Genomic DNA, 18,422 nt, shown 5'->3' on the forward strand with positions numbered 1-18,422 from the left:
ACCTTGTTACAAGCATGCTACAATATTTTATAAGGAGGATGCTCTGGAATGGCAATTAGACATCACTATCATTTCATTTTGCACTACTTCCATTTCACCGGCAGTCAAACAGGGTTGAGAGTTGTCAGAGAGTTGCTTTGAAGAAGGGTCATACGGACTCGAAACGTTGGCTTTGTTTCTCTCTCCACAGATGCTGTCAGATCTGCTGAGTTTTTCCAGCATTTTCTGTTTTTGCTTGAGAGTTGTCACATGGCCTTAGGGGTGGTTCCTGTACCTACGTTTATTGTGCCAGCCACTGGGTTGTGCATGTCATTTTTGTTACCTGAACAGCCTTTGCACAGGCTGAAACATATCAAGAAAACATCTTCTGAAGAAGAGTCATACAGACTCGAAATGTTGGCTCTGTCTTTCTCTCTACAGATGCTGTCAGACCTGCTGTGTTTTTCCAGCGGTTTTTCTTTTTGTTTCAAATTTCCAGCATCCGCAGTATTTTGCTTTCATTTAAGAAAACATCTTTGCAAGTTTCATTGTTCTCTCGTTTTGCCCTTGCTTTTGGGTGGCAGCTGTTCATCATTCTACCACTCGCACCTGCTCTAACCATATCTTTTGTTTCTTTACTTTCCCATTTACACTCTCTTTGGCCCTGCACCACCAGCTCCTTTGTCATGTAATCTCTCCTATCTTCCATCCTATCACAGATCTTCTCTTTTGTCCTTTTTCCACCCCCCCAACTTTCACTTGCTTAAAGCCTATTACATTTTTAAATTTCCTCTGTTCTGATAAAAGATCATTGACCTGAAATGTTAACACTGTTTCTCTTTCCTCAGATGCTGTCTGATCTGCTGAATTTTTCCAGCATTTTCTGTTTTTAGTTAAGATTTCCAGCATTTGCAGTATTTTGGATCTATTTAATAAAACCTCAGCTGCATTTGCAAAGACTAATAGCATTTTATCCCCACATGGGGTCCTTACATTTAAGTTTCCCTATCCCTTTAAATTCACCTACTGTCCCTTATAAGATAGCTAGAATTGGTTTATTGAAAAATCATCATGGCAGCAGGTGCCAAATTGTGACGACAAAACAAAAAATAACTAGTCATAATTCATGATATAGTTATAGACAATCATTAAAGTAAAAATAAAAGTGAAGTATAACATAATAAAAGGATTGGACAATTATGATAATTTCAGCATACAAATAACTACAATATGTTGCAAAATGCAGGTCTCCTTAATTTACAGAACTGAAATGAAAGGTCTAATGCACACTGCATTTTTATTAAAGTCTGTAGATCATATGTGGTCAGGTTGAGTTCATTGTGTGCTCAATCATTTGCATACTATTTACGAGTTTTATGAAGTAGGGGATTGGGCTGACTCGTAGTCTGTCGTTTCTATATTTTATTTGTGAAATGATATCTTTTCCCCTTAATTCTACCATGCATTTACATTTGTGTGGTTGTGGCAAGCGATAGTGACAATGGGAGGTGGAATTGAAGAGTTTTCCAGTGAAGTCCACTCAGAACAGGTTGTTTGATTGTTTCTGAAGGCTTTTGACCTTGTTCACATGCTCTTTGGTAAGTCCAGCATTCCAAACAGGCACTGCGTATTCAACAATGGGTCTTACATAACTATTAAACACAGTGAATAGATCAATTTGAGATACATTGTGACATTTGAGAAAACATAGCATATGAAGTCTTCCATTTCCTTGCTTAAGCTTTTCTTGAATTTATTAATCCAATTTGAGATCACTTTGAATGTAGATTCCTAATAGTTTAATGCACGCTTGTTGTGCAATCTCGGCAGCAATGTAAGGGCTCCTAACAAATGATTAACTCCCTGTACCCCCACCGACCCAATAAGTGACAGACTTGATATATGCCTGGAGTTTGCCCACACTATTTAAATCAAGCTAATCCTACAAGACCAGGGGAGCTCAGCATGCTAATATTCAGCCAGTTGATAATAATGCATGGGTTGAATAATATCCATTTGGAAAATCTACCCCAACATATTAGATATATTGATAACTGGCGTTATATGGGTAGAATGACAGCAGCAGATAGTGGTGGCTTTGGAATTGGTGGTCTTGGTATGGTGTCAATGCTAAACTAAAGGAGTGCATTGGAACACACTACTGTATGGTTCAGTAAAAATTATTCTTTTCTTCTAACTTAGACCGATTCCAATAAAAAGTATTACCGATCAACATTATTGATGATCATTATTGATGCTATCAACATTATTGATAGCATAACATGAAATTAATTGAATGTAGAATGACTAACAACCATCAAAAAATGTCACTGTGCTTCTTTAAATATAAATTTATTCCAGCCAAATGTCAATTTGTGGAGGTGAAAACAATTCATTGGGACAGCCAGCCCACTGTTTAAAACCTATCAACCTTTTAACTGATGGAGGTTAAAGATGGTAGGCCTGGGGTGCATCTAGTTTCTGCTATTAGAAGACAAACAATTACTGTCAAGCCTTATAAATTGTTTCACATTATATAACTAGTTGGCACCCTATGAAGAGTATTTGTATCAAACACATGTTTTTTTGGCATGATGATTGGATAATATATCACTTACAAATGTGTAGCCCTTTATCCTTCTCTAATGATCTAGTAAGAAATCCTTTTAAATTGTGGATATTTTTCACACTCTTCTTGGGACATTCCACACGGGGGGGTAACCATTAGAAATGTCTGATGGACGTGATGTTAGTCTGTGTCCTGCTGAGATTAGTAAAATGCTAAATTTAGTGGTCCCACACACATCAAGGAACTCCAGCATTGCAGGAAATGGCTTAATGTTTAATTTTTTTGGAATCCTTACTTTTTTAGAATTGGAGGCAGAACGATACCCCAGATCTCTGTTAGCAACCAAATGTATACATCTGGCTTGATGTTCCTTTTTACTAATAGCCTCTTTTCAAATTTAGAATCTCTACACAAAAGGCTGAAATGTATCCTTGCCATCGACACTTCCATGGCTTTGCTCTGGAATCTGAAGTGCAGTTTCATATATTAAATGTGGTCCTTTAGCTCAAACATGACATTAGTTTACTCATTGCTTTAATGCAGCAAATGTGCTGTGGCAATAGATCAAATGACTGCCTCAAAGTAAAAATTATAACATCTTGCTCATCCCATGAAATACAGGCATCACAAATATCAGAAAGATTGTTGTCACAATATTTTAGTCATCCCGGAATAGACAAATGGAGAATAGTCAGTGCATCATCTTGGTTCAAGAAGGGAGAGCAGAAAATGGGTTAGAAGTAGTGTAACCAAGGTTCAGTACTGAATTCACTTTTATCAGTGTATATAGATGATTTGGATTTGGGTAGCACAATCTCTAAATCTGTGCTAATGACACAAAAGTAGGGGGCATTCGCAAACTGCGAGGATAACTAAAAGAACTTGCGAGGATGTAGTCAGGTTAGCAAATGGGCAGTAAGTGGCAAATGCAATTTAGTGGCAGGAAGTGTGAGGTAATATAATTTGTAAGAAAATCAATGTATGGGAGTATACATTCAATGGAAAGATGCTGTAGGGTCCAAATATCTAATTCTCTAAAGTGCTAGTGCACATAGATAAAGCCATTAAAAAAGCCAACAACATTTGGATTTTATATATAGCAGCATAGAGAACAAGAGTACAGAAGTAATGATAATCTATACAAAATATTGGTTAGACCACAGTTGGAAAACTGTGTGAAGCTTTGGACACCCCATTATAAAAAGAACATACAATTCACCAGAATGATGCCAGTGATAGGAAACTATCATTATTAGGAGAAACTTGAGATACAGAAAGTATTTCCACTGGTACAGAGAAAGCTAAGATGAAGTTTAATAGATGTTATAGAAATTATGACAAGTTTTGATAAAGTGATTAAAAAAAGACAATTTCCTGAGCTGAATGGCCATCTTCTAATCTGCAGATATCTAAAGTTCAATGTTGAAATTTAGTCAGTAGGCTTTTGGTGACAAATTTGTGCTGAAGGACCCTTTTCCAGCTGCAAACTCCCAACACACATTTTTAAATATCAGACTTCTCTAAGTCACAGACCAAAAGGTTAACAGCTTTCTTATCCAAAGGTATATTTTTTGTTACCCAAAGTTGTTAAAAGATATAGGACAGAAGCGGATATATGAAGTTAGGCCACATATCAGTCATGATCTCATTGATTGGCAGATTAGGCTGGAGGGGCTAAATGTCTTATTTCTGTTCCTATGTTCCTTTGTTTGTTTCTGATCTGTGCTGAGTTAGCTGATCTCAATCACAGAAGAGCAAGAGGGAAAAAATCAATCCATATTCCCACTTTAATTGCCACCCAGTGACCTCTGAAGACAGGAGGTAGCGTGAAAAAATGCAAAATTTAAAAGTTTTTTTAGTATTTAGTTAGGGAAGACTAGGTTTGTATCTAAAATTATAAATATTTAAGCACAGAAGGAGACCATTCAGCTCATCTTTGCTAAAGCACTTCAAAATAATTCCACTGCTCTGCTTTCTTCACATAAGCTCTGCTTTCAATATTTATCAATGGTCCATACCTGTGATGAAACATTACATATTGGAATTAATCTCTACATGAAGAAGTTTCTCCTAACTTCTCTCCTCACTCTTTTAGAGACACTTTTAAAATTGATGACCACCTCATCACTGCTCCCCAATCAAAAGAAATAGAATTTCCTTATTCGGTCTATCAAAATTTTTCATATTATTAATAATCTCTATTAAAACTCCTCTTAGCTTTCTCTGTACCCACTGAAATAGTTCCATTGTCTGATATTTCTCCTCATAACTATAGTTTCTCATCCTGGTATGATCCTAAAGCATCTTTACTGTATGATGAATTTTCAGTTCAGAAAATCAATAGTGAAAGGTTGTTTTCACTGGTTGATGAAGGGGCCTAGAGTCAAGATTATCACTAAAGGGGGAAGTTATTTATGTTATGATCAGTCCCCAGACGAGGTTCCTCCAATTTGTTATGATCCCGGATGAGGTACCCCAAATTGTTATGCTCCCAGGTGAGGAGGGATGAACTGGCTCCCTTTCTTTATTCAACCCCTCCTGTTGGTCGCAATAAGGTTAATTTAAAAAGGATCCCTCCCCTCGTGGGTACCTTATCCCAGTCCAAATGTATTTATGTTTTAAAAGGAACCAACTTAACTAGGCTGTCTTGAGTCAAAGAAAGAATGAGTTTATTAGTTACTAAATGCAAGAAAAAATAATAATAACACAACACACATACACACAGATTAGAAATGAGAAATTAGTCCAAAAATGAAAGTTAAAAAGATATACGAATCAGTCCTTTGGCTTGTTCATGAGTAGATGGTGATACATTGCGGCCATTAAGTTGGGGTGATTCCATTAGCGCTGACTTTGGCATTTGAGCAGTTGGGTTGGAGATTCTTGATTCTGCAGGTTAGCTGAAAGGAATTGTCCTGTTTCCTTTTTGACTGTGGCTTTACTGACTTGTGACTTGCTTCCAGCGATCAGAGAGAAATGACTTTTTACCTGCAGTGCAGGGATGCCCAGTTGGTATTCTTCAGCTGTGACCTTCACAGCACACACACACCAGAACAGAACACCAGACTAGCACACAGAACTAGGGTTGCAGTTGGCTTTTTTAAAACTCTTTCCTTGTGTATTTCTGGAATGGGAAAAAGAAACATGTCTTTCACCTAGATCCATTTTCTTTTCAACGCAGATCATGTTCACAGCCTGGGATATAACTCAACAGGAGGTGGTTTTGGCTGAAATGGTAATCATTTTCCACTATCTCCACAGCCACAGGCGATTACAGTTCAGTTTGCATTGCATCTTTTCCTTTGAAGTACCCCTGCCTGAAGTAGGCCCTGCCACACCTTATAGGTGTGGCATTCCATTCTCTCTGAACTAGTTGGTTAAGTAATCCACATAGGAATTTTCCAACAAGTGGCTACCTTACAGTCTCAGCCAGCTTTTTGTTTGTATGTCCTTTTTTTAAAAACTCGTGTTACTTAAAAGTTCAGTATGTCCATAAGTAATTCGAGGATAGGATCCATGGACATCTAACAGAGGGTTATTAGAACATGGAATGCTTTATCACAATTGATGAGGTAGAGACTTCAATATAATGTAAAGGAAATTGGATAAATATTTGAAAAGAAGGAATATAAAGGATATGGAAAAAAGCAGGAAATTGGATTAGTGGTTGACTCCAATTGAAGAACTGCCAGTGGCATAATTGCAATGGGTGAATAGCCTTCTGTGCTATAAATTGTTGGATTCTATCATCATATGAAAAAAAGTCATGATTAATTGCTAAATCAGTATTTGAGTTTGTGCACCAAATGAGGAAGACTCAGGTTTAGCTGTGATCCACTCCATGGAGAACAGCCCATCAACATGAACTGTACAAACTCATATTTAAAGAATGGCCATTTGGTTGAGGTGCTACATAATGCTGCTAACTGTGGAACTGGACCCCAGTAAGTGCCAGCTTTCTTCAGGAACTTGAGGTTGGGGAGGGGTGGGTGGAGGGGAAAGTCATAATCACTTAGACTAGGATTAATTTCCTTACTGCATTATTAAGGGATAATATTACCACTGTAACTTTTTCCAATATCAATGGCAGTAGAAGTTGACTTATGGACATATTTCAGCGTTTTTCCCACTTCTGCCAAAGCCAAAGAAAGGAGCTGAGCATAAGAACAGGAGTGGGCTGTTCAGCCTCTTGACTCCTGCTCTGCCATTCAGCTGCATCATGGCTGATCTGTGACTCAATTCCATTTACCCGCCTTTGATCCATTTCCTTTGATACCTTTACTTAACAAAAATCTATGGGCCTGAATTTTCAGCTCGGCGACCGGACACAATCGGCAGGCCCTGGAGTGGTCGGAAAACGAACTGCCAACCACAATCGGCCCCTGACCGCGATTTCACGCTGGCTGGTTAATTAATGCCCACCAGCATGAAGCGCATGCCAAAAAGCTCAGTGCTGCCGGGGTGAGGGCGGGAGGATGGCAGGCGATGGTGTCAATGCTGCAGAAAGCACCTTGAAGGCAGAGAGTTACCTCAGGGAGCTGAAAGCCCAAAACCCAGGAAAAAAAGTTTTTAAAATCAGGAAAAAAATGTCCAAGCATCACAATCAGGCACCTGAACATATAGAATATAGAAATACTGTCCACAGATTTCTAATTTTTTAAAAATTTAATGACGGAAGCCTTAACCCGCCCATGGACGAGGTTTGATGAAAAATGCAAAGGCCACCTGGCTGATTCTTTTAATTGTCAGCAGGCACGCTTCTGACTTTTGCGTGCGCCCACTGACCAAAATATCCCGCAAACGTAGGATGACATCAGGACGCTCGCCCGATGTCATCTCGAATGATTTCACACCTGATCAGGCGGTGATCAGCGTAAAATTCAGCCTGGTCTTGAAAATATCAGTTAAACTATCCTATCAGGGAGACAGTTTCATATTTCCACTACGCTTTATTTGAAAAGTGCTTCCTGATTTCAACCCTGAACAGCCTAGCTATAATTTTAAGATTATGCTCCCTTATGTTGGATTCGGCTGCCAAGGGGTCTTTTTAATCTACCCTATCGATTCCTTTTGCCATTTAAACACCCTGGACAGAACTTTATGGGCCCCCACTGACAGGTTTGCAGGTGGGGGGAGGCCCATAAAATTCCTGGGTGACCTTCCTGCCACCTACCTGCACGCAATTTTATGATGAGCGGTGAAGTCTAGGGTGCCCTGCCTGCCCTCACCCCAATTAAGACCCTTAATTGGCTAATTAATGGCCACTTGAGCGCTGCTTCCCACCAGCCACAATTTTTAGGCCAGCAGAAGGTGGACAAGGACTGGGGGAAGCCCTGCAGGTTATCCTGTTAGAGCCTTGGGTGGGAAAGCAGGGGAGAACCCATCCCTCATGGCCCCCCTTTCCTGCTCGAGGCCCCCCTGCCCCCACCTCCTCCTCCCTCCCCCCCCCCACCCCACCCCCCCACCCCTGCAAGATCTGCCACCCCCTTCCAGGACCTCCCTCACTGCCCCCACTCATAGCTTTACCAACCCTATGCGAAACCTTATGAAAGGATGTCCATATAGGTAGCATCCATAGGCACTCCCTTATCAACCATATCAGTGACCTCCTCAAAAAATTCAGTCAAGCTAGTCAGACATGATCTACCCTTTATAAACTCATGTCGACTCTCTCCAATCAGTTCATTATTGCCCACGTGCTCAGTCACTCGTTCCCTAATGACAGATTCCAGAAACTTCCCTGCAACTGACAGTAGACTGAGAGTTCTGGTTTCTCTCTCTCGCTGTCCTTTCTTAAATAATGGAGTAACATTTACAATTTTCCAATCCAACAACACAATTCTTAAATCAAGAGTGCTATTCCTCACCTATCTGTTTTAATACCTTGGAGTGGAAATCATCAGGTCCTGGAGATTTCTCTCCTCTAAGCCTCATTATTTCCTTCAATTTTGTCTTTTCTAGTTGTATTAAATAAGTTCCTTCCCTTACTGAGTTATTTTTAAATTTCTCTTCCTTTAGTATGAAGATGAAGTCAAAGCGCTCCTTTACAATCCTGCCAATTCCTTTTGTTGATTATAGTATCAGCTGTACCTGCCTTTAATGGACCTACATTCCCCTTTACCACTCTCCCTTTTATAGATTTATAGAAACGTTTCTCTTTTAGCACGCTAAAAGGGAAAAGTCACAGAACTGACACAGCACCTGACTTTCTTCTCTTTGGTAATCCCACAACTAAAGCTAATAAAATGAACTAGAGGCTGACTTTATCCCCACCAGCATTTAATGTTTCACTTTTATTACAGAACTTCTCCCATCAAACACAGCTGCAGTTGAATGACATATGTCTCTGTGTGATAGAGGACAAATGCAGCTGTACTTTCAATTGTTCTATGTGTTTATTTTGTCCTGCTGCAATACATTCTGGAATGCAAGGTGAAGTTACTTTGCAAATTGATTCTGCTGTTTAATTACCATCAAATACTACAAATATATTTATTAATCATTTCATCACCTCCAACCAATCTTGAAAGCCAGTTCTCTCTGTTACACTGTTACTTTATAATAATAACTGTAAATGGAGGAAAAATTAGCCTCAAAGGGATCACTATCTTTAAATGCACTAGTTCACCTCCAGTCGTGCGCTCATGCTGCCTCCATTATTCTCAAGGTCACCATTGCCACACAAATAAAACATTCATCAACAACTATTGATGATTGTTGAGATATCTACTTGATAAAGGTTGCAACAGGCTATACAAACTGCTACGTTCTAGGATAGGATTAACATTACAGTAAAGCAACTAGTCTCATATATAAAGAATAACCACTTGGGAGGGATATTGGAGAGCATCTGTCCAACAAAAACTTGCATCTATATGGTGCCTTTAAGATGCTTCGTAGAAGAGTAATCAAATGAAATAGACACCAAGCCAGGAAATCAGAAGGGATGACTAAAAGCTTGGTCAGAGGTAGATTTTATGGAGAGGCGGGGTGGTTTAGGGAGAGAACTTGAGAGTGTAGGTCTTAGACAACTAAAATCATAATCATCATAAATCGGGACAAGAGGACAGAAAATTAAAAGGGAATGGAACTCATCATGAAGGATTGCTTAATCTATCCTATCTACACGGGGGAAAGGCGAATGACCATGGAAATGTACAATATGTTGCAAAAGATTAAATTGAATCCTTTGCCTTTTGTTACCTTACATTTAAAATAGAAAACTTCCGTGCCTTTACAATGAGCGTTTTGTGTTCAAATGGCTCTAATTATCGTAGGAGTCATTACTTTGAATACATTTGATACAATCTTTTGGTATTCAAAACATCTTACTTGATTGTTTTTATTTCAATAGAATTTTAATATGCCGTGTATGATATTGAGAAGAGATGACAAAAAGTGAAAAACAATTAAAATTTCTTACCCTATTAGCCAGCAATGCTTTAATGATGTATTTTTTCTATAAACCTTCTTAATGGGGCCAATAGGTTGCAAGGTCTGAAAGTTATCCCCCAAACTAATGGCAGTGGCCCCTCAATGTTGCATTTGCAAGTCCTGTAAATTGCAAAGTTTCAGCCCAGGTTTCACTTTATTACATAGTATGCAACTGTTATTGACAGCCTATAAATCTTTTTGATATTGCCTTAGAAATCATAGTAACAGTGCTTTGTACTAGGATGAGCTATTAAATTATTAGGCGATTTCAGCTTTCTTTCAAGTGTTTGCTCATGAGATTCGGTTTGACCTTAAAAGTGGAAGTTTGCGCAGCAGCCCAAGAGACAGGGCAAGTACAATATTAAATGAGATATCAGAGCTTCTTAAGGGCAATTAGAGATGGACAACAAATGTTGGCCTTGCCAGCGACACCCGCACCCCATGAAATAATTTTTAAAAATCAGATGGCAGTTCAATGTGGGGTTTTGACACTTTTTAGGGGGGATGTTCTTAGGAATAGTTTGTGATATGTCTCAAAGCTTACGAATGTGTACAGAAAGTATAGCTAAACTGTAAGTATGAAATGAACTTATTGAAGGTTTGTGCAGGATTTGAACTTAGGTTTATCATTTCCTTGCCACAGCTATGGGAACTGGGAAATGGTGGGTGACTCAGGATGAAGGAAGTAAGAAAAAAATACTATAAAATGTGAACAGTAGTAATAAAAAACAAACAGGTAAATAGAAGTATTTTATTTTCCAGCTCCCCTATTCCTGTTTATGAGCATTAGTGAAGTGCTACCCATACCTGAGATTGCCCATGTTCACTTGATTTAATTTTCACCACTTCCTTTTAACATGTGATCTACAGAGCTATGATGCACAAATACACTGTTTGATACAGGAGAGTATTATCTTTGGCCAACAACCATTTAAGGTGACATAGTGGTACTGTCACTGGGCGAGTATTCCAGAGACCCAGTGTATTGCTCTGGGGACCCAGGTTTGAATCCCACCACAGCAGATGGTGAAATTTGAATTCAATAAAAATCTGGAATTAAAAGTCTGATGATGACTATGAAACCATTGTCAATTGTTATAAAAACCCATCTGGTTCACTAATGCCCTTTAGGGAAGAAAATCAGCTGCCCTTACCTGGTCTGGCCTGCGTGTGACTCCAGACTCACAGCAATGTGGTTGCTTCTTAAATGCCCTCTGAACTAGGGCAATCAGGGATGGGCAATAAACGCTGGCCTAGCCAGTGATGCCCACATCCCATGAACAAGTAAACATAATTCTTGATTAATTAATTCCTTTAAAAAATGTGTATTGCAGTGATGGAAATTTTTAGGAACCATTTACAATTTGACACTGAAGTTAAAGATTATGCACACAATACTATACCACAAGTATGAAATTAAATAGATGAAGATCTGTATGTATCATCTCTCAGAATTTTTGGAAATATCAAAAATAGTACTGGAGATCAAAATTTGGATTTATATCCGCCATTTCTGTACCGCAACTTAAATGCACCATAAACATTCTATTGCATGTGGACATGTTACCCTGAAAAATGCTATTCTGTAATTGCACCAAGTTCCTCCCATTAATGAAGATATAAGTTTCCATAGCATTTGATCAGGATAAAAGCTCATTTCATTGCTGTGAAGCATGCACAGTATTTACATATTGATTGACAGCTCAAACAATATTAATCCTGTCAAGATTAATTTTTGACTTCAATATGTAATCCCATACACACTAAGAAGCATGATAGAACTATACTTATTTTGCACAACAGCTGGATGAAATAGAGTGAGAGTAAACAGTTCAGAGAGTGTGATTAAATAATAGAACAAAAGGCCTATTGGAGCCTTTACCACCTACACAAAATGCTGAAATGAAAAAAGCTTTTCCATACAAAACCACAGTACAATTTTAGCTTATAGTCAACATCTACCCTCCCTTCCACACACATGACCACAAATAAATGTATTGTTAAATATTCAACCATTAAGGAATGTCGCTGTGCACTGTATCAGGGAATTTTATATTTGTATTAAGATTGAAAGATGAGTCTGCTAAGTAAAACCCATGAACTCTCTGTGCTTAATTCTCCAGTGCAATATATTTTTTTATCATTGCTGTTTGAGCAGTTTCATGCAGTCCATTCAAAATTATTAATTTTTGCTTCATGTTTAATGTACCAAACTTTCAAGTTACAAGTATGAAATTTACTAATAATTGCAAATTTTACCTGTATTTTTGGGGCTTCAAAAAGAAATTGCCTCAAATGAAGTAATAGAATCCTGTAGTTGATTGGGTAGTTGAGAATGTTCGATAATCATTGATGGCATACTGAGGGGATTAATTAGTTTGTACCAATATTAGAACAGTGATATGTAGGAGCATCTCACAAGACTATTTTCTATCAGATCCTTTTGCTTTCAGCTGGGTTAAACCATTCAACCCTGTATGATTTTAACAGATATTATTCACTTTGCAGTTATAATTGTATATTTAAAAATACATAAAAGTGGTCATTTATTTTTGCAAAGTTGATGCTGACTTCACCATAACATTTTATTTGAGACAACTAAACCTCGAGCTTATATGATCAGAAGTTTCACTTTCTGTACTATGTATCATTATTCTTCTAGGTGCAATACAGTGATATGCAGAACGGCAAAGAATGTATGACGTACCTGACACTATCACCTGTGCAAATAACTTTTCATGGCATAGGAAGCTCCATTGAAGCTAGCCGTGATCAGGTAAACAAAAATGTAATCTATATTAAAACTAATTATAAATGGGATATTTCTCATTCCCATTTCCTAATGTGTCCAACTAGAGTAAGAGAGGGCAGGGCTGGTGACCACAAGTATCATCAGGGCCTTATAGTTTACCCACCTGCTAAGGAATGCCTTGACTTTTTTTTTATCCTTTTGATTGCTTGGCCTGTTCAACACAGTATTAGGAAATATCAGGAATGCATAAGTCAGCAAAGACTACGGGTGGAATTTTCTGGTCCCACCAAAGTCCATGGCCAGAATTTTACGTTCGGCATGTGGGCACGCGCCCAACACACCCAAGCGTAATATGACGTGCGATGACGTCAGGCGTGCATCCAGACGTCATTGCACGATATTTCGTTTGGTGGGCGCACGCTGGAGTCAACTGCGCGTCTGCCGATGATTGAAAGGTCTATTAAGGCCATTAACAAGCTAATTAAAACCAAATTAACGCTGCCGTTACAGTTGGTGGGCAGGCAAAAAGGTCAAGTGGCCGATACATTTTTTAGGAAGCCTCATCCACGAGCGGGATGAGATTTCCTAAAGCAAATAAACATTAACTGAAAGCTTTATTTTTGAATTAAAACATGTCCTAGCTCATGTGACAGAGTCACATGAGGGGACATTTATTTAAAATTTTTTACTGTCATTAATAATTTTTTTAAAAAGCACTTAAAAATCACGGAGCTGCCTCAGGGAGATTGAAGCGCTCTTTCACGTGCATGCGCGAACTGCGCACCAGGCCCGCACTCCCTCCTCCCCCTGCTCTCACAGGTAGCACTGAGTGATGCTGCTCGCGATCCACGCAGCGTGGGCCTTAATTGGCCCGCCCGCTTGAAATCGTGGAGTGGAGCTGATCGCAGGCAGCGGTCCGCTTCCTGACCGCCCCTGCCCGTTCGGGCTGAGCCCGCCCAACGAGGGAAAAATTCTGGCCCATGGGCGTTTGAATGGCTCGCCGCATTTTATGGCCCTGCCCCGCTGCAACCAGGCCATAAAATTGCACCCAACAATTTGAGTTTTGATCTCCCAATGCATGGCTCAATACAAGGTAGTTTCTTTGCCATTTGTCCATCCATTTATTTAAATAGTTACTACTCAGAGATTAATCTATTTAGGATTTCAGAACAGAATGCTTTTAGTAAATTTGAGTGAGAAGTTACAGTAGAATTGGTATATAGACAAAAGTGCTGGTTTACACCAGAGTTGGAAACTTTGTAGAAAATGTAACTGAACTGAAATCTTATTATTCCTGAATTCATTACAGTAAAGTACTATAAAGATAACATCAGTTTCATTACAGCATTCAGGTAGGAGGACCAGATTCATTGTTGATCCCTATTGAAGCATGAAATTAACTCCACAGAAGATAGAGTCTACTGTGTTCATATATTATGATCCTAAAGCTTCATATTCTGTTGAAGGTTTTTCATTACCGCTAATAGATCTACCATTGTATATTGTAAATGAGTAACAATTTTCATTATGATGATAAATGATTTGTTAAGTATATCTGGCTTTTGAAACTAGTGTTGCATGAAAAATGCTAAAGTTAAATTGGTGCCAGAAAGAATAGAAAATTGCCCTCATAAAAGGTTATCCTTCTTTCCCCAAATCCTGTTCCAATAAAACAAAATAGCCATTCACTGCCAGCAAGGAGAGTGGACAATATAGATTCCTAATTGACTTTTAACATCAGTCATCTGTTCACCAGAGATCTATTACTATTGGTGAAGTAGGACAAGGGCAGTTGCTGTTAAAATAATTGATGGTTGCCCCTTCCCCTCCTGTCTCCTCCAGCCCACCACCCCCCTCCAACAAAACAGTTAAAGATTAGAAAAGCTAATCATTAAAAGTTTGAAAAATAGGTTTGAGAATTAGTCGTCTAAGATGAAATCAGTGACTACAGGCGTTGAAAATTCCTTTGGTCATTGATCCACATGTTCTCTTTTGAGGTGGTTTAAGCTTGTAAAAATACCAGTCAAGATTAGTTAAAAATTAGGACAAAATTGTTATGCTGTGTTAAGTTTTCCCATTATACTCTACTACCCTGTTTAAGAAGGTCATCAGCAGCTTCTCATGTCAAAAATTGTTAAATACAAATACAAGGTGCTAAGGCAATCTAAACATTTTGTCTGAGAGTGTGTATTTTTGGAAAGGATGGGATGAAGGCAAGACTACATGACTAAATGACTAGGCAGACATTAATCCAACTGAATCAGTAACGTTTTGCCATGATATAGTACTTCACTCTCAGTGTTGACAGGCACTTCATGCAATCATGATACAGCTTGTTCTACATATTATTTGAAATTATGGTATAACTTTTAATGCTTATTGATTGCGTCGCAGTGCAAGAGTATTTTTTCATAGGAGAGCTCTGGTTAACTGACTAAACCTAAGTCATTAGCTAATAAAAGGTATCTAGAGGAATTGTTAATCAATTGATTTGACATCAGAATAGTTTCTGTTTATGTTCCTTCTATGAATTACACATTTGGGTTTAATTAATTTAGTAATATGTATCTAGTATATACTGTATTATGTTCTACCATTTAGCCTTCATATTTCATTTTTGCCAAGATTTAAGAGCATCTGTCAGGAAAGCAGTACCTATACACTTTAAAAACCCAATGCAGTTATTCGAATGTCTAGTTTTTCCATACAAAAAATGCACTCTTCCTTTCTATGGTGCAATGTTTGTTCTACCAACATCCCTAAGAGAGGGAATCAAATCTAAATAATGTAGCCTTCATCTTTGTTCTAGAGCTTCATATTTTCTGGTGAGGGAATAAATCCTTTTCCCCCAAGTTGACATCTGGCCTCTATTCATAGATTTGATCTCCCTAAGCCACACGATAACTGTGGTTGAGAGGATGCAAAGACAAACTCCTCACAGCCCTCCTAAGGTGCCATGTTCAGTTGGCCACTAAAGGAGAAGTGGGGTAACCTGATTCCCACATACTTGCAATATGTGAAATTATGGATCCCATATACCACTGCATCATTGAACCACCTTTTCATGTTTGTTCTTATGTAGTTCCATTCATGACCAGTTCTAATTCATCTCCCCCACTCTCCACCTAACATCTTCCCCTCCACGAAATAATAATGGAGCATTCCATTTGCTGAAGATTGGGGTCTTCAATTTAGAATCAGAACTGCATGGTACACCTGCTTGTAACACTGAAGCATGTTTCTTTAATCATTGTATAGAAAACAAGCAATAATATTTGATCATCAAAAGTGCTTAATCATAAAGGTATGTTCAGTGGAAGAAATAGCTCAAGTTTGTTGCATGGACCATTGACACCTGTTTATTAGTCACTGACAGTCACTGACAGTTCTGATTCATGACTGAGTGACTGCTGGACTGGTCTTCAAATGATCCCTGTGGTGAGCTCTTCTACCGCCTACTGAATGCAGACTGTTTGAAGTTTCTTTTAAACATTTCTGAGACATTAGTGCAGCAGGACACCTCCAATGGGGTCCTTAATGTCACCAAGTCAGCAGCTGTTGAAATCTTTTCACTCTGGAATGAGCTGTCTTTTTCTTTAAGGCTGTATTTCAGTTAAAATTACCGGTAGCACATTACTTTAGTTAGACAAAACAATAACAAAATAAGTCTGTTGTGAGAAGAAAAGCTTTTTTTGTAGTTGTGCAAAACTCAGTAGTATATCTCAGTATATCTTGCACAGTACACATTTCCAAAGGAACGCCTATTAAAGGGTATAATAACAGAACAATTGTACACACCTCAGAAGATCTTGTTGTGATTTACTATTATGAACACAGTTGTTAGTTCCAATGTCGGGCCAAGCCTGCATTTCAGAATTTTGAATGCATGAGTGGAAATTTAGGGAAATATTTAAAGGGTCTTTGGTACATTAATGATAAATGACATTCTGTCATCAAAGCTAACAATATAAACAGTCAGTGCAGATGCATTAAATTGGCCACTGGAAGATGTTTTATGTTGGACAAGGAAAACTGGAAGGAATTTGTTATTTCCAGTTGCTTCCCTATCCCAGCAAAATTAGTCCCTATGTGTAATTTCTATGGCTTAAATCTGCCGGTCTCCAGTTCGTCGGAGATGGGACATACCTTGAGAGATGTGTGTCAGGACCCTTGCGAAAGTCCTGGTGCACAGACATATGTGGAAATTACCTGGGAAGTTTAAACTTCTGATGAGCTGATTCCTTGCTGCCTGAGACCCTCTGCAAATGTCTCTAACCCTGAGCTGAGGGATTTTCCTGCATACTTACTCTGGAAATGTTAGGCAGTTGAAGACCTGGTCTAACTCAGTAGTTAGCCAGGGTAACTCAAACGAGCACCACAACCAATACCCTGTGCCCCCCTCCCCACATCACTTCCCACCCCGAACACCCAACTAGCTCCTCGTCAACCAACCACCCAATTACCCCCCTGACCCCACTCAACACCCCTAACCACCTGGCTACTCCCATGACCTGACCCAACTACCCCCTCCGATTCGACACAGCCACCTCGCCATTCACCCAACTCAACCCAACTATTATCCCCCCGACCATCCAACTACTTCCCCTGACCAGACCCAACCCGACTAACCCCCCAACCACCAGACTACTGGAACATGTAAACTTTTATCGCCAATGAAGGATGAACATCTGCCCAGAGGTTTCACCGTCAAGGCTGATGAACCTTTGTTCTCCTTCACCACTTGCAGCCTCTTTTCTTGCCCCATCATTAATCAAAGGAGACTTACATGTCTGTCTTCAAGTGTCATTATTTGCATGATGCTCAGAGAGGAAAACAGTGCATAGTTACAGGAAGAAGACACCCCAGTGACCCACTCAGTTCTCTGCACAACACGGTGGCTTCTGCGCTCAACCACTTCTACACCGTGCTTCTCTTCTGACCTTGGAGGAACTGGATGCAGCTTACTCATATGTCTTTGACTGTGGCTGGGGTGTATGTGGCAATTGTCCTCATTATTGATGTGCTTATGGGGGCATCTCCAGAGACTGCTGCACCTGAACATTTCAGGGTCAGTTTCAATCACCAGGCACTGCTGCGCAGATGCTCCCTCTGTCACAGAGGCCAAGAAGACTAAACATGATGATGTTGCCCAGTGAAGGGTGGCACCCTCATCCTCCGGTAACATTGTCAGCCTGTGGCTGGTGCTCAGGGTGGCTGGAGAGGAACACCAGCTGGGGACAAGTGACATCCCCTCCAATTATCACTATCCCATCAGCACCACTGACCAATACATTCTAGTTTGGCATGCATCCTTTGAACATCAGTGCATAGTTCCTTCACATCCTCCAAGTGCTGCTGCATAAGGCTATCCATGAGGTTGGGCACTTTCTCAATCGAGGAGCTCATGCACTGAAAGGCCTGGAGCCATGGTGATGCACATGAACTGGATGAACTCCTCCATTTTCTGCCTATAATTCTGGACTATCAAAGAGAACTCTGACATGTAGGAGCAGATCTGCTGCTCCACTAATTTAGGTGGTGCTTCCTTTCCTGTGACTTCTGAGGCTCTGCATCTGTGCCCAGCTAAGCATGATTGTGTTTGTCTTCCCTCCTCCGAGGGGAATTGCCCACAGCTGCATCTGCCTCTAACACATACTCCTGAACATTAACACCGTACTTCTTACCCAG

General features: G+C 39.5%; 1 protein-coding gene across 3 annotated transcripts in view; it reads left to right on the forward strand.

The window, feature by feature from the left end:
- The window catches only part of stau2 (staufen double-stranded RNA binding protein 2), a 500,403-nt gene that overhangs the window by 376,615 nt on the left and 105,366 nt on the right, over nucleotides 1-18,422 (forward strand). For 2 of the 3 annotated variants that reach the window (XM_078540321.1, XM_078540323.1), the window contains one exon: nucleotides 12,645-12,758. The exons of the other annotated variant lie outside the window; for it this stretch is intronic. In XM_078540321.1, the coding sequence (XP_078396447.1) occupies nucleotides 12,645-12,758 (114 nt within the window). The remainder of the gene's footprint in view (nucleotides 1-12,644; nucleotides 12,759-18,422) is intronic. 3 annotated transcript variants of the gene reach the window in all.

The sequence above is a fragment of the Cetorhinus maximus genome, chromosome 4 (genome assembly GCF_964194155.1).
Source record: "Cetorhinus maximus chromosome 4, sCetMax3.hap1.1, whole genome shotgun sequence".
Lineage (NCBI taxonomy): Eukaryota > Metazoa > Chordata > Chondrichthyes > Lamniformes > Cetorhinidae > Cetorhinus > Cetorhinus maximus.